At 42.9% G+C, this 27,151-nt stretch overlaps 1 protein-coding gene across 2 annotated transcripts in view; it reads left to right on the forward strand.

Annotated features, from left to right (window-relative positions):
* The window catches only part of FBXL4 (F-box and leucine rich repeat protein 4), a 70,603-nt gene that overhangs the window by 22,138 nt on the left and 21,314 nt on the right, over positions 1–27,151 (forward strand). For both annotated transcript variants that reach the window (XM_069726332.1, XM_069726331.1), the window contains 2 exons: positions 52–394; positions 9,618–9,862. In XM_069726332.1, coding sequence (XP_069582433.1) covers positions 52–394; positions 9,618–9,862 — 588 coding nt within the window. The remainder of the gene's footprint in view (positions 1–51; positions 395–9,617; positions 9,863–27,151) is intronic.

Genomic DNA, 27,151 nt, shown 5'->3' on the forward strand with positions numbered 1-27,151 from the left:
GAAGCAATTGTGAGCTGGTGGAAATGCTAACATACTCTGTGTCATGTCTAGATGGGAAACAATCTGGTCGGCAGAACCCACCCGTGTCCATTCTCCTCAGGCTCGCCAGTTCACACCCTGTATAAAAGAGATCAATTTCCCAACAAATCTCCTACGCCTGGAAATTAATAGCGGTCTCTTGGAATACTACACCGAGTTAGATGCTGTGGAATTACATGGTGTAAAAGAGAAACCCATGCTTTCCTTAAAGACAGTCGCCATTGATATGAATGATCTGGATGATGATGAATATGATAAAGATGGCTGTGGAATTGACTGCCTTACTAATCAGTTCAGTAGCTCCAGCCTCAGGGATTGGACAAATAATGGCTATTTTGACAAGCTGCCTTATGAGGTAAGATGACATGCATACGTGAGTGGCTATGCTACTATTCCTATGGTGGAATGAATAAGTTACAGAAAACATATTGTTATTATGAGATGCATCGTTTATGTATTTAGTAACCGGTTTCCAGTGTTCACCCCTGCTGTGGTCAAGTGTCTGGCACATGCCTTATCACAGGCTGCGTCGGCACGGACACTATTCGTGAGGACTTGGCACCAATTTACTCCTCTGTAGAGAAAGATGTGGTAATGTATTTACCCTGCAATCCGTAAGCTTCCTTCTTAGGGTATGTTCACACGTTCCTGATTTCCATCCTTTTTTTTTCAGGACTGTTTTTTAAAAAACTGCAGCTCTTGGCAGAAAACGCAGGTCCTTTTTTTGGTCCTTTTTTGATGCGTTTTTTGATGCGTTTTTTGATGCAGTTTTCTAGCCAGAGTCTGTGTGTTTTCTAGGAATTTTTTTAGGGTTAAAATGGCTGAAAATACCCTAACCCTACCCCTAACCCTACCCCTAACCCTACCCCTATTCTAACCTTAGTGAAAAAAAAAAAAAAAATTCTTTATTTTTTTTATTGTCCCTACCTATGGGGGTGACAAAGGGGGGGGGGGGGTCATTTACTATTTTTTTTTATTTTGATCACTGAGATAGGTTATATCTCAGTGATCAAAATGCACTTTGTAACGAATCTGCCAGATTCGGCGGGCGCACTGCGCATGCGCCCGCCATTTTGCAAGATGGCGGCGCCCAGGGAGAAGACGGCCGGACGGACACCGGGAGGCCGGGTAAGTATAAGGGGGGGAGATTAGGGCACGGGGGGGGCATCGGAGCACGGGGGGGTGACATCGGAGCACAGGGGAGGGGCATCGGAGCATGGGGGGTGGGATCGGGGCAGCCACACTCCACCCACGCACTTCCGCCCGCTTCCCCGCACTTCCTGCAGCAGCGGTTCTGCACCACGAACCGCAATAAAACCCGCAGATCTATTTTTGATCTGCGGGTTTTACTGCTGGTTTGACCTCACAATGGAGGTCTATGGGTGCAGAACCGCTGCTGTTTTACAAAAAGAAGTGACATGGTACTTCTTTTTTACCGCAGCTAATCAGTGCGTTTTTTTTTTTTCAATTCAGGATCATGTGCACAGTGGGTCCTGTTTTCCATAGGGTACAGTGTACTGTACCCTGCATGGAAAACAGCCGCGGAACCGCAGCGGCAAAACCGCTGCGTTTCCGCGGTAAAAAACGCACTGTGTGAACATGGCCTTAGGGCTGCTCAGAACCCGAATACGTCCGCATCCTGTGAGTGACCGCTAGGCTCGGTAGCCCAAGTAGTCTAGGAGTTCTTGTCCTTGGCAATACTGAGGGGGTTCACTTTGGGTTCAGCGTCTAAAAATATCGGCCCCATTCTCATCCAGGAGATTAGGACGATTTTCTCTTGCTTGCCATCCGTGTGCTGTCTGTGTGCAATACATTTTTTCACTCCGCAACTATTACCGTAATCTTTTATAGGGCCTTTTACAGTTTCCCCATGCTACAGAATTGTAATATATCTGTAAACATCACATGCTATGCTGATGGCCCATATGGCATGCCATTTTTTTTTTCCCCCACACGGTCAAGATTTGCATTCTGCAATTTTGTTCTTATGCGAATACAGCTGAGAAAAACTGAAACAAGACAAAGCTAAACAGGCACCAGTCCACACTGGAAAGTCCAATGATCTCCCCTGTAGTTGAGCTTTATGCCGCATATTAGAGCTGACAGTGGAAAATGCGACTCTTGTAGAGGACATGTCCTCTCTCCCTCTCCCGCACACCCCTTACTACCGCTGTGATGTCCTGTTCATTGGATTAAAGGATTTTTACTATAGAACGTGGTGAGGGCCGCTCTTCATTTCTTCTACACCACCTGAGAAAAAATCCGCAGATCTGCACGGCCTCATTGAGTAACATTGGCCCTAGTCCAATTCTATTTTTTTTACCGTATTGCATTTGACTGATTTATATGCAAGTGTGAGTGAACCCTTAGGAAAAGAAACTTATTGGGAGTATAGTGTGTGTGTCCAAAGGCTCGTGCAATTAGCTCCGATAAGTGCAGGCTGCCCGGACCCCCTAGTAAATGGCAGTTTAGGTTACAATGGCCATTCAGGATGTGAAATGAGTGTGAAATCAAGCAATGCTGAGAGTTTTCCACCTACAAAGAATGGTGAGGTCTGTAATTTTTATCGTAGGTACACTTCACCTGTGAGAGACAGAATCTAAAAATAACCAGAAAATCACAATGTATGATTTTTGAATAATTAGAATACATTTTATTGCATGAAAAAAGTATTTGATCACCTACCAACCAGCAAGAATTCTGGCCTTCTTACTATTCACTCATCACCTTTATTAATTGCATTCTTTGAACTCGTTACCTGTATAAAATACACCTGTCCACACATTCCAACCTCTCCACCATGGCCAATACCAAACAGCTGTCTAAGGACACAAGGGGCAAAATTGTAGACCTGCACAAGGCTATGATGGACTACAAGACAATAGGCAAGCAGCTTAGTGAGAAGGCAGCAACTGTTGGCACAATTATTAGAAAATGGAAGAAACACAAGATGACTGTCAATCTTCCTCGATCTGAAGCTCCATGCAAACTCTCACCTCATGGGGTAAGGATGATTCTCAGAAAGGTCAGGAATCCGCCCATAACTACAAGAGAGGACCTGGTCAATGACTTGAAGAGAGCTGGGACCACAATCACAAACATTACCATTAATATCACACTACGCTGTCATGGATTAAAATCCTGCAGGGCATGCAAGGTCCCCTTCTCATGTCAGCACATGTCCAGGCCCGTTTGAAGTTTGCCAATGATCATCTGGATGTTCCAGAATCGGCATGTGAGAAGGTCATGTGGTCAGATGAGAGCAAAATAGAACTTTTTGGTATCAACTCCACTCGCTGTGTTTGGAGGAAGAAGAAGGATGAGTACAACCCCAAGAACACAGTCCCAACCGTGAATCATGGTGGGGGTAACATCATACTTTGGGGGGGTGCTTTTCTTCAATGGGGACATGAAAACTGCACCGTATTGAAAGGAGGATGGATTGGGTCATGTATCACGGCATTTTGGCCAACAACTCTCTTCCCTCTGATCATTGAAGATTTGTTGTGGCTGGATCTTCCAGAATGACAACGACACAAAACACACACTCGGGGCAACTAAGGAGTGGTTCCGTAAGAAACATTTCAAGGTCCTGGAGTTGCTTAGCCAGTGTCCAGACCTGAACCCAATAGAAAATCTTTGGAGGGAGCTGAAACTCAATGTTATCCAGCGACAGCCCCAAAACCTGAATGATCTGGAGAAGATCTGTATGGAGGAGTGGGCCAAAATCCCTGCAGCAGTGTGTGCAAACTTGGTCAAGAACTACAGGACACGTCTAATCTCTGTAATTGCAAACAAAGGTTTCTGTACCAAATATTAAGTTTTGTTTTTCTGTTGTATCATATACTTATTTCATGCAGTAAAATGCTTATGTAAAAATCATACAATGTGATTTTCCTGGGGGGGGTGTTAGAATCTGTCTCCCACAGGTGAAGTGTACCTATGATAAATATTACAGACCTCTCCATTCTCTGTAAGTGGGAAAACGTGCTAGATCGGCTGTGTCAAATTTTTATTTAGCCCACTGTAAATGCAGACCTCAATTAACTTTATCCAAATTTGGCTCAGCGCTCGTTCACAGGACTATATTATCGGTCCGAGTGGTGTCCATGAGAAAAAAGGACAGCATTCGGACCAATGTTATTCAATGGGACAGTGCAGATGCAGTTTCACCCAGAAAACTCAGATGATGACAATTGGTAAAATAATCGTCTATGTGCCATCCGTCTGTACATGTTTTACGTCTGTGTGTGATTCGGTTTCATACAGTTACAGTACATTAAACATGTACATGACCACAAACTAAAAATCGGACAGCACACATCCGATTCATACACTCGTCTATGAGCTCTTAGGCTGACTCCGCACACATCAGTTGTGATTGCCACTTGTCATGGGCAGAACATAGCGGATTAGAAAGTTGACCGTAGTCGGACAGAAGACTCTGCATGCTACATTTATATTGGTCCAACTAATGTGCCAAAAATGAATAGAAAACAATGGCTAAAGCTTCTCCACAGCATTTCTGCAATGTGCCACAACAGAAAATGGCAGAGGTATTTTCTGAAATTATATGAAATTTGCAATAATATACCCCCATCTAGTCTTTCAAATCCCCCACTGCTCCGGTTGTGCTGTGCCTCTTTTTCTTTTTACCTCTGCAGCCAATCACAGGTTTTAATGATCATGTGCCATACATGCCCGCGTACACACCATGTGACCAGCTGCAGTACCATCAGGGAGTCCTGGAAAAGCTTGAACTGTGCTTTCAACAAACTGCATAAATTATTAGTAAAGCCAAATATAAAAAAAATGGTAGCATATCTTAGCAGATAAATTGGCTCCCTTCCCCAATATCAGTCATTTCTTCCTCTCCACCATGCCTTGTTCAGACAAGATGGTGGTGTGACACGTCCCATTATACTCTATGAAGAGGGGTAGGGAGAGAAAAGAGACGGACACAGAACCACGGTGCTGAGCTCTGTAAGGGTGGGTGCACACGGTCAGGAATTGGCAGCGCTTTGGACGCAGCACATGTCCACTGAGTCCAAAGCGCTGCCGGTTATTGAACGCAAGTGATTCCGCATGTGTTCACTGAACCGTGCGGAATCACCGCGCCCAATACATTGCATCTCCACAAGATAAACAGACGAGTCAGGCAGTGAAGAGGAGAATGATGAATGCTGGGACAAGATATTTCCTGTTTCCACATAGAACAGAGAAAAGAGAACAACTAACTGGGTAGAGAGACAAAATGAGCAATTGTAAGTGCACAGTGCATTATAATACGATGACTGCAATATATTAAAAGGAGAAAAACTGTGGGAGGAGGGCTTCTTTAAGAGAGAGAGCCTGCAAAGTGGAAAAACTGGTGAAATCGGTGAACACAAGTATAATGACCAGATGTAGTTTAATTCCTCACGTACACACACAGGACCGTTAATGCTGAAAAGTGACTTGGAAGTATAATTAACATTAAATGTGCGCTATTGTTGTTTTATTCTATCACATGACTGCTGTTAGGGAAATAACATAATCTGACAGCCTCTTGAATGTATATTAGATTTAATAACAAAAAATACCTGAGTGTCGCGGACAAATAAATATAATTTTGCATTCAATTATGTTTTGTTTCTTAAATATGTACTCAAAGTTATATAAATCTTAAAAATCTACAAATCATGATTTGCATGAAATAAGATTACTCACTAATGTAGCTTAGATGCCTCTATAAACCTTTCTGGCACGTACAGTTGGGGCAATACCATATATACTCATGTATAAGCCGAGCTTTTGAGCCATTTTCTTTTGTGCTGAAAACGCCCCCATCGGCTTATACAAAAGTCACTGTCCCAGAAGATGGCGGGGAGAGGGAAAGAGGCAGAGCAGCGGGTCACAGATGCAGGAGCCGGTGGCTGTGGCTAAAGCCTGTGCCCGCTGCAGCTGTTCACAGTATGGGCAGAATCTGGAACTGCGCAGTTACGGAGCTGCACAGTGCACTCTACAGTGGCCGCAGCTTGGTACTGTGTATCCACCCCATCCAAATCAACACATCGATGGAGCTATGCTTACAACTCTGTAACTGAGCACTTTCAGATGCCGACAACATCAGGATCAGCTGTTCAAGGGCATCGGGTGTAACACCCGCACTGCTCATACATTGATGATCTATCCTTATAAAGTAGTGGACAACCTGTTTAAATAGAGAATTATTCTTAGTGAATCAGGCGTGTCTTAAAAGTGATGTGCTCCTCGCCACAAATCTAACTCCAGTTCTGGACTGGAGTAAGCAAGTTTCAAAATTTTAGCACAACAGAGCATTTTCAAAGTGTTTTATGATTGCTGAATTGGGGCCATTGTGCTTCACTTGCTGTCCAGAGGACAACAGAAGAACAGGGCAGGCCAGGAGTATCTATGCACCACTTTACAAACTGTGATAGTGGGGTATGGAGACCGCTGGAAATGGCAACAATGTCAGTGAGAGGGGAGAGAAGCCATATGAACTGTACTCCTTTGGACTCATTAGTTTATTTAATCCCACAACTAGACAGAACAGAAGAATAAAGAGAAGTGTACAAGACAATGAATATAATAACTACTTATGTTTGACAGCATAGTAATCATTCGGACATGTATAGGTACTGTAAGGTGGCTGTCTGACACCTAATGGTTGGGAGATAAACCTATAGTAATGCTTCAGTACATTTGGACTAAATGGGGTTAATTGGCCAGGACAGTCTGATTGTGAGCTGCTGATGAGTTGGGAGAGACAGCTGCTCACCATATCTCCACCCCTGGGTGTGCTTTACTTTGTAAATGGCTGTGTATATGGAGGTGTGCAGATCTCCTGGATTGAGGACTAAAAAGCTAGACTCTAAGCCAGGCAGGCTAACCATCGCTATTGTATGGACTTGTTACTTTATGTTTTGTTTTATGTCGGGCAAAGGCTGTATTTGAGTTTTTTGTGATATGGTTTATGAGGACTGAAATAAACCAAACTGACTTTAAATACAAACTGTTCCTATGATACTTGAGATCGCTCCCAAGTACCGTATATACTCGAGTATAAGCTGAGATTTTCAGCCCATTTTTTTTTAGGCTAAAAGTGTCCCACTCTGCTTATACTCGAGTCATTGTCCCAGGGGAGCGGCGGCTGTCACATCATACCAGCTCCCGGCGCGGTCTCTGCACTTCCCTGCTTCTCCGATGGTCTCCGGCACCTGCAGCTCTTCCTGTGTTCAGCGGTCACATGGTACCGCTCATTAATGTAATGAACATGGACGCGACTCCACTCCCATAGGCGTGGAGCGCATATTCATTACTTTAATGAGCGGTACCACGTGACCAGGTCTCTGGCGGTATGGACAAGTGAATATCGCAAGTGCCGGGGGCCTGAGCCATCGGCGACACCTGCAGCTGGCTCCCAGCGACGAGAGGTGAGTATGTCATTTTAATTTTTTTTAATAGCAGCAGCAGCATACGGGCCATATTATTCTATGGGGCCATCAACCTTTATGGAGCAGCATATTGGGCATATTATTCTATTGAGCATTTTATGGGCCATCATCCTTTGTGCAGCATTATGAGGCACAATATGTTCTATGGAACATCTTATGGGGCCATCATTAACCTTTTATGCAGCATTATATGGGGCATATTTTAATATGGAGCATCTTATGGGGCCCATCATGAACTTTATGGAGCATTATATGGGCGATCCACCTACTAGTTAAATGCTGCTGTCAAACGCTGACAGCGGCATTTAACTACCGCTTCCGGCCGCGCGACCGGAAATGCTCACGTCGCCGACCCCGTCACATGATCGGGGGTCAGCAATGCGTCGGCATAGTAACCAGAGGTCTCCTTGAGACCTCTATGGTTACTGATTCCGGCTTGCTGTGAGCGCCACCCTGATGATCACTGCTATGTAGCAGAGCCGATCCAGTTGTGCCAGCTTCTAGGCTCCCATGGAGGCTATTAAAGCATGGCAAAAGTAAAAAAAAAAAAAAACCATGAAATAAAAAAAAAAAAGTTTAAATCACCCCCCTTTTCGCCCCATTCAAATAAAACAATAAAAAAGTCAAACATACACATATTTGGTATCGCCGCGTTCAGAATCGCCTGATCTATCAATAAAAAATGGATTGACCTGATTGCTAAATGGCGTAGCGAGAAAAAAATTTGAAACGCCAAAATTAAGTTTTTTGGTCGCCGCGACATTGCATTAAAATGCAGTAACGGGCGATCAAAAGAACGTATTTGCACCAAAATGGTATCATTAAAAACGTCAGCTCGGCATGCAGAAAGTAAACCCTCACCCGACCTCAGATCACGAAAAATGGAGATGCTACGGGTATCGGGAAAATGGTGCGATTTTTTTTTTTTTATTATTTTTTTTTTTTTTTTTTTTTTTTTTTTAAAGCAAAGTTTTGAATTTTTTTTCACCACTTAGATAAAATATAGCCTAGACATGTTTGGTGTCTATGATCTCATAATGACCTGGAGAATCATAATGGCAGGTCAGGTTTAGCATTTAGTGAAGCTAGCAAAAAAAGCCAAACTAAAAACACGCATTATATTGCACTTTTTTTTGCAATTTCACCGCACTTGGAATTTTTTTCCCATTTTCTAGTACACGACATGCTAAAACCAATGATGTCATTCAAAAGTACAACTCGTCCCGCAAGAAATAAGCCCTTACATGGCCATATTGACTGAAAAATAAAAAAGTTATGGCTCTGGGAAGGAGGTGAGCGAAAAATGAACACGGAAAAATGGAAAATCCCGAGGTCATGAAGGGGTTAAGATGGGCACACATTTTCATTGTATTGCAGTGATTTAAAAAAAATAATAAAAAATATATTGCCATGAAAATGCTTAGATTTGTCTACAGTGTCCAATAGTAGATGTCATTGGGAAACTAGAAGTTGATGATTCCAGTGTAGTTATTCAGTCGGAAAGTAGAACATATCGATAGATGCTTTCATCTGTCTTATTGGTATGTATTATATAGTCATGATCGCGAGGTTCAAAATCTGACCTGCAAATTCTAGCCTGAAGTGTTCCTAAAATAAGCCATGTGTGCACTGTATATTTTTTTTCTTTTAGAAGTGGAATGTGGCAAGATACAAGTGACCATTACAAGACCATCTGCTCCTTTATAGACATATTCCTGATTGGCACACGTACCAGTGTCTGTTGGCATGTGGCACCAGAATGTAGATACCATACTATACTGCAGCATCTCAGTATTTTCTGCCAAATGGATTGGTGAAGCTTTTACTACGTTTCCGGAGCAGTGATATTGGTAGAAGTAGAATCTAATGTAGTTCCTTTAAATAGGTCTCAATAGAACCTGGGGGTGTTTTTATAATATATGTGCATTATACAATATGCCTCTTTTGCAAGAAGTTTTGGAATAAGACCCCAAAAACGTCTTAGTTTCAAAGTAGATCTGTCAATGGGCATTGATGGTCGATATGGGAGATCCATCCTTGTCTAATTTGTCATCTGTGCAGGCACCATTCACAGTGCACACTACTACTAACCTCTTCTTTTCCGTTTTGTCTTTCCTTTAGCTAATCCAGTTGATCATTAGCCACTTAGCACTTCCGGACTTGTGTCGCCTGGCACAGACTTGCAAGCTCCTGTATCAGCACTGCTGTGATCCTCTTCAGTACACCCACTTAAGTTTACAGCCTTACTGGGCCACTCTGACTGATGCCTCCTTGGAGTATCTCTTGCCTCGTTGCACACTAGTCCAGTGGCTGAACCTGTCCTGGACTGGAAACAGAAGCTTGATCACTACCTCGGGATTTAGCAGGTAATCGAAATCTCCATCTTATGTTGTTAAAGGGGTATTCTATCTGAGCCATTCATGGCTGAGTCTGGAATAACAGCGCAAATCGCTAGCTCCGGGAGATAGGGCTATAAAAGCATCTGAGTGCTGCTAATCCGCACTGTTTTTGTTATTCACATAGAGGTGACTGGGAGTTATGGAAACATTGTAACTTGTAGTGCTACACTGTGCCTGTAACATTCATTTGTATTGGAGTTACTAAAACGGAGTAGCACGGCTCGCCATTGGCTGTTTCCAGAACCCCATGTCCTGTGGCTAGCGCTCGGACACGGTTCTTCCCATCGGTCGTTCACAGTGCTCATAATCCTTTACGCAGAAGCAATGCTATAACTATGTATTAATAAACTGGGTACATAGTTTTAAGGTATAACTAGAGGGACAGCCAATAGTATAATTTACCTACTAGAACTCTACCTCTAAAAAGCAAACTTATTACAAAAAATAACTATCAATCAATTTTATTAAAATATTACATGTCTGACTGAATGTACAGATGATTGGAAAAACACATACTGCCACATCAGACTTCACAGCCTACTGTTGCACAGAAAAACTACCTAGCGGTTATTATCTCTATACCAGTATTCAAGTAACAGAAAAAATACGGTAATCATTAGCTCATTACACGTATCACACCCAGCTACTGAACACCTAGACCAGGGTTCCTTAACTTGTGGGACCATGATGTGTGGCTCGCTGCTGTCTGACACCCTCAGGCACTAGCCCTAGGTCTAGCAAACTGCTACGAAGTGCAGGTCTCCCGGTGGTGACTTTTCTGAGAAGCTCGGCACAGAAGAGCAGATCTGGATGTGGATGATACTGCCACTTGGAGAGGTGCTTGTAGCCAGAAGCGAGGATACGAATTCCGGGAACTCCTTGATGTAAGTATACTGCCTACAAGGAAGGGGGGTGCAAGGTCTTGGTGTGACTTCTGTGGGGAAATTGTGGCTGTCATTATCCCAGTAATTGAGGCCTCTGGATGTCACTATTGTCGGGGGGGGTGAGGCTGGGGGTGAACCAAACGTGTCTTAAAGCGAACCTGTCAGCAGGATTTTGCTAAGTAAACTACAGGCATTGTCAGGTTGGCGCTGTTACACTGATTAAAATGATACCTGAGGTGAAGAAATCCATCTTGTGGTTCTTGCGTTATCAGTGTTAGAATTTTTTAGTTAATGATGTGTCTGTACTCCAGGGAGGGACAGTAGGCAGTGTTTTATCTTCATGCTCTAAGCCAGAGAAACCAAGGAAAGACCTACCACAGGCCGCCGCGAAACACAATCCTGTTTCTCATCATAGAGACAGAGAGATACACTACCTTTCCAAATTTTGGGGTCACCCAGCCAATTTTGTGTTTTCCATGAAAACTCATACTTTTATTAATCAAATGAGTTGCCAAATGAATTTAAAATCTAGTCCAGACATTGACAAGGTTCTAAAAAAAGATTTTTATTTGAAATAATAATTTTCTCCTTCAAACTTTGCTTTTGTCAGAGAATGCTCCCTTTGCAGCAATTACAGCATTGCAGACCTTTGGCATTCTAGCAGTTAATTTGCTGAAGTAATCTGGAGAAATTTCACCCCATGCTTCCAGAAGCCCCTCCCACAAGTTGGTTTGGCTTGATGGGCACTTTTTTGCGTACCATACGGTCAAGCTGCTCCCACAACAGCTCAATGGGGTTGAGATCTGGTGACTGTGCTGGCCACTCCATTACAGATAGAATACCAGCTGCCTGCTTCTTCCCTAAATAGTTCTTGTATAATTTGGAAGTGTGCTTTGGGTCATTGTCCTGTTGTAGGATGAAATTGGCTCCCATCAAGTGCTGTCCACAAGGGTATGGCGTGGCGTTGCAAAATGGTGTGATAGCCTTCCTTAATTAAAATCTCTTTTACCTTGTACAAATCTCCCACTTTACCAGCACATAAGCAACCCCAGACCATCACATTACCTCCACCATGCTTGACAGATGGCGTCAGGCACTCTTCCAGCATCTTTTCAGTTGTTCACCTCAAACTTGGATTCATCTGTCCATAACACTTTTTTCAAATCTTCCTCTGTCCAATGTCTGTGCTCTTTTGCCCATATTAACCTTTTCCTTTATTAGCCAGTCTCAGATATGGCTTTTTCTTTGCCACTCTGCACTGAAGGCCAGCATCCCGGAGTCGGCCCTCACTGTAGATGTTGACACTGGCGTTTTGCATGCACTATTTTATGTAGCTGCCAGCTGAGGACCTGTGATGTGACGATTTCTGAAACTACAGACTCTAATGTACTTGTCTTGTTGCTCAGTTGTGCAGCGGGGCCTCCCACTTCTCTTTCTAGTCTGGTTAGAGCCTGTTTGTGCTCTCCTCTGAAGGGAGTAGTACACACCTTTGTAGGAAATCTTCAGTTTATTGGCAATTTCTCGCATGGAATAGCCTTCATTTGTAAGAACAAGAATAGATTGTTGAGTTTCACATAAAAGTTCTTTTTTCTGGCCATTTTGAGATGGAACCAACAAATGTAATACCCCAGATTCTCAACTAGCTCAAAGGAAGGTCAGTTTTATTGCTTCTCTAATCAGCCAAACTGTTTTCAACTGTGCTAACATACTTGCACAAGGGTATTGTAACCATCCATTAGCCTTCCTACACAGTTAGCAAACACAAAGTACCATAAGAACACTGGAGTGATGGTTGTTGGAAATGGGCCTCTATACACCTATGAAGATATTGCATTACAAACCAGACTTATGCAGGTAGAATTGTCATTTACCACATTAACAATGTATAGAGTGTATTTCTGAATCATTTAATGTTAGCTTAATTGGAAAAAACTGTGCTTTTCTTTAAAAAATAAGGACATTTCTTAGTGACTCTAAACTTTTACACGGTAGTGCACACCAAAAGATAGATACTCAGAGAGATACACAGAGACAGAGATACAGAGAGATATACAGAGAAAAAGAGAGATACACAGATACAGAGAGAGAGATACAGAGATATAGTGAGATACACGGTGGGCGGCATGGTGGCTCAGTGGTTTACACTGTAGCCTTGCAGCGCTGGAGTCATGGGTTCAAACCCCACCAAGGACAACATCTGCAAAGAGTTTGTATGTTCTCTCCGTGTTTGCGTGGGTTCCCTCCGGGCACTCCGGTTTCCTCCCACATTCCAAAGACATACTGATAGGGAATTTAGATTGTGAGCCCCATCGGGGACAGTGATGATAATGTGTTCAAACTGTAAAGCGCTGCGGAATATGTTAGCGCTATATAAAAATAAAGATTATTATTATACACAGAGAGATACACAAAGATACAGAGAGAGATAGACAGAGATACACAGAGAGATACCCATAGAATAATAATAATCTTTATATAGCGCCAACATATTCCACAGCGCGGAATAACAGTTGCAAACACAACAGTCATAAGTAACAACATTAACAATACAATAATTAAAGCAACTTAAGACGACCCTGCTCGTGAGAGTTTACAATCTACAATGAGGTGGGGGAGATACAAAGCACAGGTGTATATTTACAATGATGTATTTACAATGATGGTCCAGCCATCTTCAGAGGGTGGGGGATAGATGGAGATAGTGAATGGGCTACACACACACAAACATAAAATGACTTTGATTAGTGAACATGATAGGCCGCTCTGAACAAATGTGTTTTGAGTGAGCGCCTAAAACTATGCAAATTGTGAATGGTCCTAATATCTTGGGGTAGAGCATTCCAGAGGATTGGCGCAGCACGGGAGAAGTCTTGGAGTCGGGAGGTACGGATTAGTGCAGAGGTTAGTTGAAAGTCATTTGCAGAGCGCAGCGGTCGGTTAGGCTGATAGGCAGAAATGAGGGAGGAGATGTAAGGGGGTGCTGCATTGTGGAGAGCTTTGTGGGTGAGAACAAGTACTTTGAATTGTATCCTGTAATGAATGGGCAGCCAGTGTAATGACTGGCGAAGAGCAGACGCGTCTGAAAACCGATTAGTCAGATAGACAACCCTGGCTGCTGCATTAAGGATTGACTGGAGAGGGGAAAGTCGAGTAAAGGGGAGGCCAATTAATAGAGCATTGCAGTAGTCCAGGCGGGAGTGAATCAGGGCGACAGTGAGGGTTTTTGTTGTTTCCATAGATACAGACCGAGATACACAGAGAGACCGAGAGATACACAGAGAGACCGGCTGAGAAACCACCAGAGAGACACAGAGATGCTGTAGCAGGGTTGCTTACATACTTTGTTCTGCTGTGGCAGGGTCTCTGGAGGGGACTGTGTATGTATGAGTGGTTGATGTATAAGAGCGAGCAAGGGACAGTCAGTCTATGATGAGGAAAGCACTGCATGGCTCAGCACCACCCTACATCTCCTCTCTGGTCTCAGCATACCCTACCCGTGCCCTCCACTCTGCTAATGACCTGAGGTTAACATCCTCAATAATCAAAACCTTCCACTCCCGTCTCCAAGACTTTTCACGTGCTGCGCCAATTCTTTGGAATGCACTACCCAGGTTAATACGATTAATCCCCAATCCCCACAGTTTTAAGCGTGCCCTAAAAACTCATTTCTTCAGATTGTCCTACCGCCTCAACACATTAACCTAACTATCCCTGTGTGGCCCATTCATATAATCAGGTTCCTCACATCATGTTCTCATACACTTTATACAGTTAATAGCCCTCTGTGTCTGTACTGTTACATATTTAGGCTGATTACCGATTCATGCAGCTTTACATGAACACCCGATCCTTACACTATGGCTGGTCCGAATAACTAAAGCAATTGTTACCATCCACCTCTCGTGTCTCCCCTTTTTCCTCATAGTTAGTAAGCTTGCGAGCAGGGCCCTCACTCCTCTTGGTATTTGTTTTGATCTGTGTTTATTGTTATGCTGTAATGTCTATTGTCTGTACAAGTCCCCTCTATAATGTAAAGTGCTGTGGAATATGTCGGTGCTATAGAAATGAAATGATTATTATATTAACATGCACAATCCTGCCCCAAAGCATGTACCTCCTCGTAAAGGGAGAGAGGCTCTCTCTAAGGCCGATGATCACACATACGTGAGATACGGCCGAGTCTCGCAGGTGACTCCCTCCTCTGGCACCAGCACTTAGGAGCGGAGCGTGCGGCTCCATGTGTTGCTGTGCGGCTGCACGCTCCACTCCGGAGTGCCGGCGCCAGAGGAGGGATTTCACCTGCGAGACTCGGCCGTATCTCGCGTATGTGTGATCCCGGCCTTATACATCAACCACTCATACAAATTCCATCGTGTAGTACCACAACAGAAACAGAAGTGACGGTAAAGGGGATGAAATTTAAAAATAATAATTTTATTGAAACACAATTTGAACAGTAAAGTAAAACATTAGACATGGGGAGGGAAAGCAATTCCCCTATTGAAGAAGCTACGGCGAAACAGCGCTTGTCGGGCGCATGGGAACCGGGGCTGCACTTTCCCTTTGGCACTAGATACCACTGCATCTGATTACAGGTAATTTACTCCCTGGCTATTTTACCCTATTGTGGCAGGTTTCCATTGTTGCACCTTATAAAGGTAGTACTCGCCTTTACATTAGCAGGTCCTTTTCTTGCCTTGTATTTGGGATAGATAGATACTTACCTGGTGCCTGGTCATTTTACCCATTTATAGGATATTTGTATGCCTTAGGGGGTCGCACCTTGTATTACATCAAGATAACTCTGCATGAGGTCATCTAGTTTGCTCTACTTTCTTATTTTATTACCATCCTACACTACTGTCAGTGGTTTAAACATTTGTCTAGACCCCTTTTGGTTCAGTGTAGTCTCGTTTTCTCTAGTTTGGTGGTTTAAACCCCCTCCTTCCCTTTGCTTTCCCTCCCCATGTCTAATGTTTTACTTTACTATTCAAATTTTGTTTCAATAAAATTATTATTTTTTTAAATATCATCCCCTTTACCTTCACTTCTGTTTCTGTTGTGGTACTACACGATGGAATATGTGATTTATTTGAGTTTTTGAAGTGACTTATAGCCTGTGTTCTTGCTAGGACTATGATAACATCAACCACTCATACGTACACAGCCCCCTCCAGAGACCCTGCCACAGCGGAACAGAGTGTGTCGGCGAACTCCGCCATATCGGCACAGAGTATGTCAGCAACCCCACCACTGCATTTCTTTGTCTCTCTCTGAGTCTCTTTCTCTGTCTGTCTCTTTGTCTCTTTTTGTCTGTCTCTGGCTGTCTGTCTTTCTGTCTCTCTCTGTGTGTCACGGTGTCTCTCGGTGTATCTCTCTGCCTCTGTGTATCTTTCTGTCTCTATGATGAGGAACATGTCTGTGCTTCGCGGCGGCCTGTGGGAAGGTCTCTTCTTGGTTTCTCTGGCTTAGAGCAGGAAGATAAGACTCTGCCTACAGTCCCTCCCTGGAGCACGGGCATCTCATTAAGGCTGCTTTCACACTTCAGGTTTTTGCCATCAGTCATCGAATGTTGAAAAAAACGGATCCGTCGCAGATTGTAAAAAAACTAATGCAACGGATCAATTTTTTCGCCGGATCCGACTAGCTGATCCAGCTAATTAGATCCTAAAAAATCGGAGCATGCACAGTTAAAAAAAAAAAAAAAATCCGTTGCCGGATTCCATCATTTGACGGATCCGGCGCCCATAGGCTTCCATTCTAGCAAACAACGGACAGCGACAGATCCCTCGCTGTCCGTTTTTTGCGAGGCAGTCAGATAAACAATTTTTGACGGATCTGGTGAATGACGGATGAAACATGAGGCCATCCTTCGCAATCCGTCACTAATACAAGTCTATGAGAAAAAAACAGATCCAGTGGCAACATTTGCCGGATTGTGACTGACGGCAGAAAACGTGTGAAAGGGGCCTAACTGAAAAAAAACTTTTAACAGTGATTACTCAAGAACCACAAGACTGATTTCTTTACCTCAGGTAACATTTTAATCAGTGTAAGAGCGGCAATGTGACAATGCCTGTAGTTTATATAGTGAAATCTTGATAACCGGTTCACTTTAAATCCCGCACACTGTCAGGATTCTCCGGTGTCAGCACTTGGAACGGCAGTCACGTGACCGCAAGTATGCAATACTCATGGCCACATTCCAACTAGACTGTTTCCAGCCTCGCTCAACACACTAGCTCAATGCGAAGCTGTGCCCACCTAGTTGGATTCTGACGTAGAGTAAGCATATCTGATTGACTGCAGTGTTAAAGGGAATCCATCAGTAGGTTTTTAATAATAATAATCTTTATTTTTATATAGCGCAAACATATTCCGCAGCGCTTTACAGGTTGCACACATTATCATCGCTGTCCCCATTGGGGCTCACAATCTTAATTCCCTATCAGTATGTCTTTGGAATATGGGAGGAAACCGGAGTGCCCGGAGGGAACCCACGCAAACACGGAGAGAACATACAAACTCTTTGCAGATGTTGTCCTTAGTGGGGCTTGAACCCAGGACTCCAGCGCTGCAAGGCTGCTGTGCTATCCACTGCGCCACCGTACTGCCCAGTGGCCGTAGTGCCCTTTTGCTATTTAATCTAAAAGCAGCAAAATGTATGGGCAGAGACCCTGATTCCAGCTACTCTATGTAATCCAGCCCCACCACTGCTTGGCAGATAGCTGACAATCAGGGCTTTGGTTGGGGGTTATATACAGCTCAGCATTCTGACCACTTCTACATCTTCAGCAGAGAAAACAGGGATTCTATCAACTTATGCCAAGCAGACAAGTAACTGACACGTTGCTGGAATCAGGGTCTCTGTCTCTACATCAGGATGTGCTCAGACTACATAGCAAAAACCTGCTGACAGATTCCCATTAAGTGACTGATAGGATGTTATCACTTCTAGTGGTATGACATCCTGTCCATCAGTCACAGTAGCCAACACTCTGTGGTTAGGTTACTGCATGACCTGCACATCAGTACTCCCAGGCCTGGGAGACACCACTGGAGCAGGAGTTCAGAGAGACCATTACCGCTACTTTCTGTATTTTACGTTGATTACCATCCATCTTTTAGTATAGAAAGGTAGGAGACAAAAAAAGAAGCCATGAGCTTCGAAACGCGTTGAATAAACCACCCGAACATCTTATAACTATATCTGGATCCATCATTTGTTGCAGCAGCGCGGATTTTATCCATTCATCTACCGTATTTTCCGGCGTATAAGACTACTTTTTAACCCCTAAAAATTGTCCCAAAAGTCGGGGGTCGTCTTATACGCCCGATACGGGTGCACGGAGCGATACTGGATGGTTCCCAGAGTCTGGAGGAGAGGAGACTCTCCTTCAGGCCCTGTGATCCATATTCATGTAAAAAATAGAGAATAAAAATAAAAAATATGGCTATACTCACCCCTCCAAAGAACCCTGACTGTCACCGCTGCAAGCGTCTGCCTCCGTTCCTAAGAATGCAGAGAGTGAAGGACCTTTGATGACGTCGCAGTCAGGTGGCCGGTCACCTGACCACTCACGTGACCGCGATGTCATCGAAGGTCCTTCACTCACTGCATTCTTAGGAACAGAGGGAGACGCTTGCAGCGGTGAGAGCCAGGGTCCGTCGGAGGGGTGAGTATATCCATATTTTTTATTTTTATTCTTTATTTTTTACATGAATATGGATCCCAGGGCCTGAAGGAGTCTCCTCTCCTCCAGACCCTGGGAACCACACGCCGTATAAGATGAACCCCCGTCTTATATGGTGGGTATATCCCAAATTCCATATTTTATATGGAAAAGTTGGGGGTCGTCTTATACGCCCAGTCGTCTTATACACCAGAAAATACTGTATTATAACCAGCCATCTTTTGAAACTAACTGATATCATAAATTTCAGTGCAACATCAGAAGTGCACGTTTTGAGTTGAAAGTCTCATAAATTTGTGAAATGTACACATTCGATTTTTCTCCCCTCTGTTCTGTGGAAAATATCGGAGACATGTCCTGTTTTGATCCAAGAGTCGGATCAAAATCATCAATGCAAGTCTATGGGTCCGTGAAAAAAAATCGTACTGCACTCGAATGACGAGTGCGGACTGCATATAATGAACTGTCAGAAGAGAGAAGGTGATGATTTTATTTTTTAGGTGAAGATTTTATTTTTTTTTCCTCTTGACGTACGAGGAAAAACTGATGACACTCGCAACACACTCTGATCAGAACAATCTGTCTGGGTTTTTTTTCGGACGTGGGAAAATCATACGTGTGGATGAACCCTGATCCAGAAATTCCATCATCCTGGTAGGACTCTTAGGGCATGTTTCCTAAGTCATACCGAAATGATACATAAGACTGGATTGAAGCAAAGCTAAAAAGGCAGCAAACTGAAGAACACAGTGCGGCGTGCAATTATCACCACTGATAATGACTATAAAATCCATTCTTGGGCTCCCGATTCCAGGGTCAACAAGGAAAACACCTCCGCACTACTGTGACATTTTGGATTTAGTAGCAGACCCTTGTTCTCCAGGCCTCTCTTATCATCAAGTCCTAAATGTAGCTGGATTCCACCCAGCATACCTGCAATTACAACAAGTGGCTAATTGGTCACAAAAGAACCTGTTAACCATTTCAGGTCAGGTGTGAAATATCAGTCTTCCTATTTAATTAAACCCTCTGGGCTGCATAAGGAAAAAGGCCGGCTACGGTTTTTTTGTCCTAATAGTTTTCTGCAGACCCCGAATTTGCTTGAATGACTGTTTAGCGCGCGGCATCATTCCGAGCATGTATCCTTGGCTGCGCTCCTGGACTCCGCCAGAGGCAATGACATAATAATTAAAAATCACATCACTCTTGTAACAAAATGTGCAACAGCGATTATAATTTAATAGACTTTCTAGAAGATTTTGTAAAAGTTTAACCACCTTGCTATTTTCAAATCCCCTCATCCTCTGGCTAAATAATTTGACATACATTTTTCCACTAGATTTGCGGTGTGCATACACAGTACACTGCTTCGGGCATGTAAATATCCAGAGGCAAGGCTGAGGGTAATTTAACTTATTGATGATGTTATTTATTGGTGAGCTATATGTCATTTGGCATCATATACACCCGCTTGTATTATTTATTTTTTTACATTATTTTGTAAACTTGATAAAATTGCACTTTAAATGGCATGCCTGTCAAGTGTAACCCTTATTATAGGCCACATCCATTCTCACCAAGAATCGTAGAGGTAATTATAGACCCGATTAAATCACGTGCTCTACTTTTGTATATGTTAACTACTATATATGTTAATGTCATGTATTGGAGTTATTCACTTTGTACTGATGCTAAGTTCCACATCTCAGCATCTCTATGCACTCTTCTCTCCATATACAGCTCAGTCCTCCAGTCCATCACTCCTCTATATACACCCCATCCTGCAGTATATCACTCCTATCAGCATCTCTATGCTCTCTTCTCCTCTCCATATACAGCTCAGTCCTACATTACATTACTCCTCTATATACACTGTGTTTCAAATTATTATGCAAATTGGATTTAAGTGTCATAAAGATTTAATGGTTTTGCTTTTCAAATAAACTCGTGGATGGTATTGTGTCTCAGGGCTCAATGGATCACTGAAATCAATCTTAAACACATGTGATAATTAGTTTTCCAGGTGATTCTAATTAAAGGAAAACTACTTAAAAATGATGTTCCACATTATTAAGCAGGCCACAGTTTTCAAGCAATATGGGAAATAAAAATTATCTCTCTACTGCTGAAAAGCGTTAAATAGTGCAATGCCTTGGACAAGGTATGAAAACATTAGATATTTCACAAAAACTTAAGAGTGATCATCATGCTGTGAAGAGATTTGTTGAAACAGAGCACAGACAGAGTTTATGCAGATAAAGGCATAATGGGGAAGGTTTCTGCCAGACAAATGCATTGGATTAAGAGAGCAGCTGGCAAAATACCATTACACAGCAGCAAACAGTAATTTGAAGCTGCTGCTGCCTCTGGAGTCCCTCAAACCTCAAGGTGTATGATCCTTTAAAGGCTTGCTGTGGTGCATAAACCTACTATTCGGCCACCCCTAAACAGTGTTCACAAGCAGAAACGGTTGCAGTGGGCCCAGACATACATGAAGACTAATTTTCAATCAGTTTTGTTTACTGATGAGTGTCGAGCAACCCTGGATGGTCCAGATGGATGGAGTAGTGGATGGTTGGTGGATGGCCACCATGTCCCAACAAGGCTGTGACGTCAGCAAGGAGGTTGAGGAGTCATGTTTTGGGCCGGAATCATGGGGAAACAGCTGGTAGGGCCCTTTTAGGCTCCTGAAGGTGTGAAAATGACCTGGCAAAGTATATAGAGTTTCTGACTGACAACTTTCTTCCATGGTCTAAAGAGCAGAAACGTGCCTTCAGGAGCAAAATCATCTTCATGCATGACAATGCACCATCTAATGCTGCAAAGAATACCTCCGAGTCATTGGCTGCTATGGGCATAAAAGGAGATAAACTCATTGTGTGGCCACCATCTTCCCCTGACCTCAACCTTATAGAGAACCTTTGGAGTATCATCAAGCAAAAGATCTATGAGGGTGGGAGGCAGTTAACATCAAAACAGCAGCTCTGGGAGGCTATTCTGACTTCATGCAACGAAATACAAGCAGAAACTCTCCAAAAACTCATGAGTTCAATGGATGTAAGAATTGTGAAGGTGATATCAAAGAAGGGGTCCTATGTTAACATGTAACTTGGCCTGTTAGGAGGTTTTGGAGTTAAATAGCTTTTTTGTTCAGTGAATGTGACCTCCTAATGCTGCAAATTCCACAAATGAGCATTTTCAGTTCTTTAAAACCTATGAAATGTTTAGAAATTCTACTGTGCTTAATAATTTGGAACAGTGCATTTTGAGATTTTATTCATTTTGGAGATTATACTGTTATCATTGGGAGGTTTCTTCAATAAAATTTGATGTATAATCTAATGGGTGATGACTTTTATTAGACTGACTGTCATTTGCACCGACCGTTTAGGAAAATCTGAGAAAAATATAATTTGCATAATAATTTGGAACATAGTGTACACCCCATCCTGCAGTATATCACTCCTATCAGCATCTCTATGCACTCTTCTCCTCCTCTCCATATACAGCTCAGTCCTACAGTCCATCACTCCTCTATATACACCCCATCCTGCAGTATATCACTCATCTCAGCATCTCTATGCACTCTTCTCCTCCCTCAATATACAGCTCAGTCCTACAGTACATCACTCGTCTATATACACCCCCCATCCTGCAGTATATAGATCCTCTCAGCATCTCTATGCACTCTTCTCCTCCTCTCCATATACAGCTCAGTCCTACAGTACATCACTCCTCTATATACACCGCATCCTGCAGTATATCACTCCTCTCAGCATCTCTGTGCACTCTTCTCCCCCTATCTATATACAGCTCAGTCCTACAGTCCATCACTCCTGTATAACCCCATCCTGCAGTATATAGATCCTCTCAGCATCTCTATGCACTCTTCTCCTTCTCTTCATATACAGCTCAGCCCTACAGTACATCACTCTTTCCTACATAAAGAGAATACAACATGTAGATTTTGATGATGGGTACTCTTTAAATACACTGCGTGCAGAATTATTAGGCAAGTTGTATTTTGGAGGATTATTTTTATTATTGATCAACAACTATGTTCTCAATCAACCCAAAAGACTCATAAATACCAAAGCTTAATATTTTTGGAAGTTGGAGTGTGGTTTTTTTTTAGATTTGGCTATCTTAGGATATCTGTTTGTGCAGGTAACTATTACTGTGCAGAATTATTAGGCAACTTAATAAAAACCAAATATATTCCCATCTCACTTGTTTATTTTCACCAGGTAAACCAATATCACGGCACAAAATTTAGAAATAAACATTTCTGACATGCAAAAACAAAACCAAAAAAAATTTGTGACCAATATAGCCACCTTTCTTTATGATGACACTCAACATCCTTCCATCCATAGATTCTGTCAGTTGCTTGATCTGTTTACGACCAACATTGCGTGCAGCAGCCACCACAGCCTCCCAGACACTTTTCCGAGAGGTGGACTGTTTTCCCTCCCTGTAGATCTCACATTTCATGAGGGACCACAGGTTCTCTATGGGGTTCAGATTAGGTGAACGAGGGGGCCATGTCATTATTTTTTCTTCTTTGAGACCTTTACTGGCCAGCCACGCTGTGGACTAGTTGGAGGCATGTGATGGAGCATACCAACTTCTTCCTGTACCACTGCTTGAAGAAGTTGTCTTCCAGAAACTGGCAGTAGGTCTGGGAGTTGAGCTTCACTCCATCCCCAAGCCGAAAAGGTCCCACAAGTTCATCTTTGATGATACCAGCCCATACCAGTACCCCACCTCCACCTTGCTGGTGGCTGAGTCGGAGTGGAGCTCTCTGCCCTTTACTGATCCAGCCTCTAGCCCATCAAGAGTCACTCTCATTTCATCAGTCCATAAAACCTTTGAAAAGTCAGTCTTAAGATATTTCTTGGCCCAGTCTTGATGTTTTATCTTATGTTTCTTGTTCAAAGGTGGTCGTTCTTCAGCTTTCCTTACCTTGGCCATGTCCCTGAGTATCGCACACCTTGTGTTTTTTGTTACTCCAGTAATGTTGCAGCTCTGAAATATGGCACAACTGGTGGCAAATGGCAACTTGGCAGCTTCACGCTTAGTTTTCCTCAATTCATGGGCAGTTATTTTGCGTCTTTTTTGCCCAGCACGCTTCTTGCGACCCTGTTGGCTATTTGCTATGAAACGCTTGATTGTTCGGTGATCACGCTTCAAAAGTTTGGCAATTTCAACACTGCTGCATCCCTCTGCACGACATCTCACAATTTTGGACTTTTCAGAGCCCGTCAAATCTCTCTTCTGACCCATTTTGCCAAAGGAAACAAAGTTGCCTAATAATGAAGCGCACCTTATATAGGGTGTTGATGTCAGTAGACAACACCCCTCCTCATTACAGAGATGCAGATCACCTGATTTACTTAATTGGTAGTTGGCTCTCAAGCCTGAACAGCTTGGAATAGGACAACATGTATAAAAAGTATCATGATCAAAATACAACTTGCCTAATAATTCTGCACGCAGTGTAAATTCATTAGTCTCATGCTTTCCTGGACAGGGCATACATAATTTTTCCTAATTGAAAAGGTTGTGAATAGATGCTGGATACTCCAGTTGTCTTTGATTTCCTCTTTTTTTGCATCTGTGCACCTTTAGCATAAGAATTTAAAAAGCATATTTCTGTTCTTTTGCTTTGGGATATTTTCTTTGCTTTGAGAGGTGTGAGATGGCTGCTTCAGTCCTTCAGCTTTCTGTTCTACCATAAATGGTTATTCACATTTTCATTCTTCTGCGTGAATGGAAAGTGCTTGTGAAACCAGGCAACGGTCCTATTTACTTAAAATACAAACTCCCCTCCCCTGATGATTTGTTGGATTTTTTTCACTGCCTATTGCATTGGTCACCCTCCACAGCTGCAATCTAGCAGAGTAGGCTGAACATGTGCAGCGCTTACAAGATCTTCTGTTGAGCTTGTAAGCACTGCTTTGAAGATGCCCTGGATCACTGGAAGGTGGTGTTATTTCACGACCCAACCAGCACCAATGCCGGTATGCTTCTCTAATGCCTCAAGCAAAGGAAAAGAAGCAGCCCAGCTCGATTTACTGCTAAAACCCAGTCATTCTCACCAACGCATTTTGAGGGCCATATACATGTTTAGTACACCGCACTAAAGCAAAACCATTTTTCTAAATATGTATTTTTTGCATCTACATATAGCGTGTGTAAAGTCACTGCTCTGAGACCTGAATAACATATACCGGTGTCAAGTCTTGACATTTGACACCCAGATATGATAAAATAGCTGACTAGGCACACACATGTAAATGAAAGCCAGGTTGTTTCCTGTTATAGGTAACGGGATCTTATGCCATCCTGGAATAACATGACGTGTTTAGAGGGAAAGTATCCCTGGAGCCAAATATCACTTCAAGCCGATACCTTTGTCTATTCTTGAGGCGAAAAATGGAATTCTTTGAATGCATCAGCATAGTTATGAGAGCCACCCGTGCTGTCATTTTCCACACCAAGCCGCGCTGTGCTTTGCAAGTCAATGCTGTATTTAGGAAGCACACTGAAAATGTGCAATTGTCAGGCTTGTGTAGGAAAGCAGAAGGTCGGGAAGGCGCTATCACACCGTGAGCGTCTCGTGTCAGGAGCCAGGGTAGGTAAGCATTGCACCTTTCCTAATTAATTCTTTCACAGGTTCCTCTCCTGCACAAGATGTTGGCTGGTAGCAACGATTTACTAGTCCATATATTTCCACGTTTACCTATTGACCCCGCAGTAAATGACTGTTCCTTTTCACAAATTATCAATGTGCTATATGGAAGCTTCTGTCTTTTCTGCCACAATAGAGGCTTCACACCTCTTTGTGCTGGCGTCGAACACACGGTAATATATTATGCTGTTTTTTTAGTTGTATTAAATAGAGGATGGGTGCACTGGTCGCTGTGTACATTTTAAATGCAGGTATAAATTACGATACACATGCATCCAATCTACACATTTCGATTTAATTTAATTTGGTTGCGGTTAGGTTACATTCAAATGTCCATATCTAGCCCGTCATTATAAAAAAAAAAAAAAAATGGACCGATTTCCAGCAGTGTTCTGGATCAGATTTTCATCACTGTTCTTTTGTGTGTACGTGCATGCGTACATATATGAAATAAAATGATGACACACAAATGGTAAAATAGGACACTGACCAATCCGGGTTTCTCGAGCTTCTCCTAGACGTTTGTGACTAAAGTACTGAAATGCCATCAATGTGCTGTCTTGAGTTTTTCACTGACCCATATATTAGTATTGGAGAGTTTGATCTACTTTCGGGATCAAAAACAGACGTGTAGGGATTAAAAAAAAACAAAATCGAAACAGACACATGACCAGCTGTATAGATTATAATGTGTTCTATCCATGAAAATTGGACGTCTGAATGAGGCATTATTCAGTCAATAACCAGTCAGAACATGGTAATTATTTTCTGTATCAAAAGTGGGCTTTTTAAAAGTGTTCTCCAGCCCCATGACAATTTTTACCCAATTTAGTTTGTGTTTTTTAATACTGTTCTAAATAATCCTTGCAGGTCTCTTCACCGCTCCTTAGCTACTGCTTCCTGAGTCCTGAGTTTTTTTTTCACTGATATGTAACCTTCTCCTCCTCCATCCATCTCTTCCTCCTCCATCTCCTCCTCCTCCATCTCTTCCGCCTCCATCTCTTCCGCCTCCATCATATCTTCCGCCTCCATCATGTCTTCCTCCTCCATCATGTCTTCCTCTTCCATCATGTCTTCCTCCTCCATCATGTCTTCCTCCTCCATCATGTCTTCCTCCTCTTCCTTCTCCATCATGTCTTCCTCCTCTTCCTCCTCCATCATGTCTTCCTCCTCCTCCTCCTTTTCCTCCTCCATGTCTTCCTCCTCCTCCATGTCTTCCTCCTCCTCCTCCATGTCTTCCTCCTCCTCCATCATGTCTTCCTCCTCCATCATGTCTTCCTCTTCCATCATGTCTTCCTCCTCCATCATGTCTTCCTCCTCTTCCTCCTCCATCATGTCTTCCTCCTCTTCCTCCTCCATCATGTCTTCCTCCTCCTCCTCCTTTTCCTCCTCCATGTCTTCCTCCTCCTCCTCCACCATGTCTTCCTCCTCCTCCTCCACCATGTCTTCCTCCTCCTCCTCCTCCACCATGTCTTCCTCCTCCTCCACCATGTCTTCCTCCTCCTCCTCCACCATGTCTTCCTCCTCCTCCTCCACCATGTCTTCCTCCTCCATCTCTGACTCTTCCATCATCTCCATCCTGATATTACCGGTACTGGAAATACCAGTACTGGTGCTATCTGTGTGTAACCTAAGTGTGTTTTCCGTGTGGATACGTACTGGAGCCCAATTTTTATTGCTGTAATTATAGGGTAGAAGAGGTGTGCTAATTTATTAATTTAAATCATGCTAAATACACTGATTTTTGCCTTTGACTTCTGTGTTGGTGGTCCTCTGTTTAGCAGATATGTCTTTTTCCAATGAGACATTGTTTTGGTTGACTTGATTTCTGCCACATCGCTTTGGGGTTCGGCAACAAACAAAACAAATATGTCATACAATCTGTTTACCCCAGGATGTCGTTTGTGGCAGTTCTATGTTAATAAAGAAACATTGACATGTGTTTTTTATTATCCAAACAACATATGAAAACAAAGCAAAATTG

Source organism: Ranitomeya imitator, chromosome 5 (genome assembly GCF_032444005.1).
Source record: "Ranitomeya imitator isolate aRanImi1 chromosome 5, aRanImi1.pri, whole genome shotgun sequence".
In the NCBI taxonomy this organism is placed as follows: domain Eukaryota; kingdom Metazoa; phylum Chordata; class Amphibia; order Anura; family Dendrobatidae; genus Ranitomeya; species Ranitomeya imitator.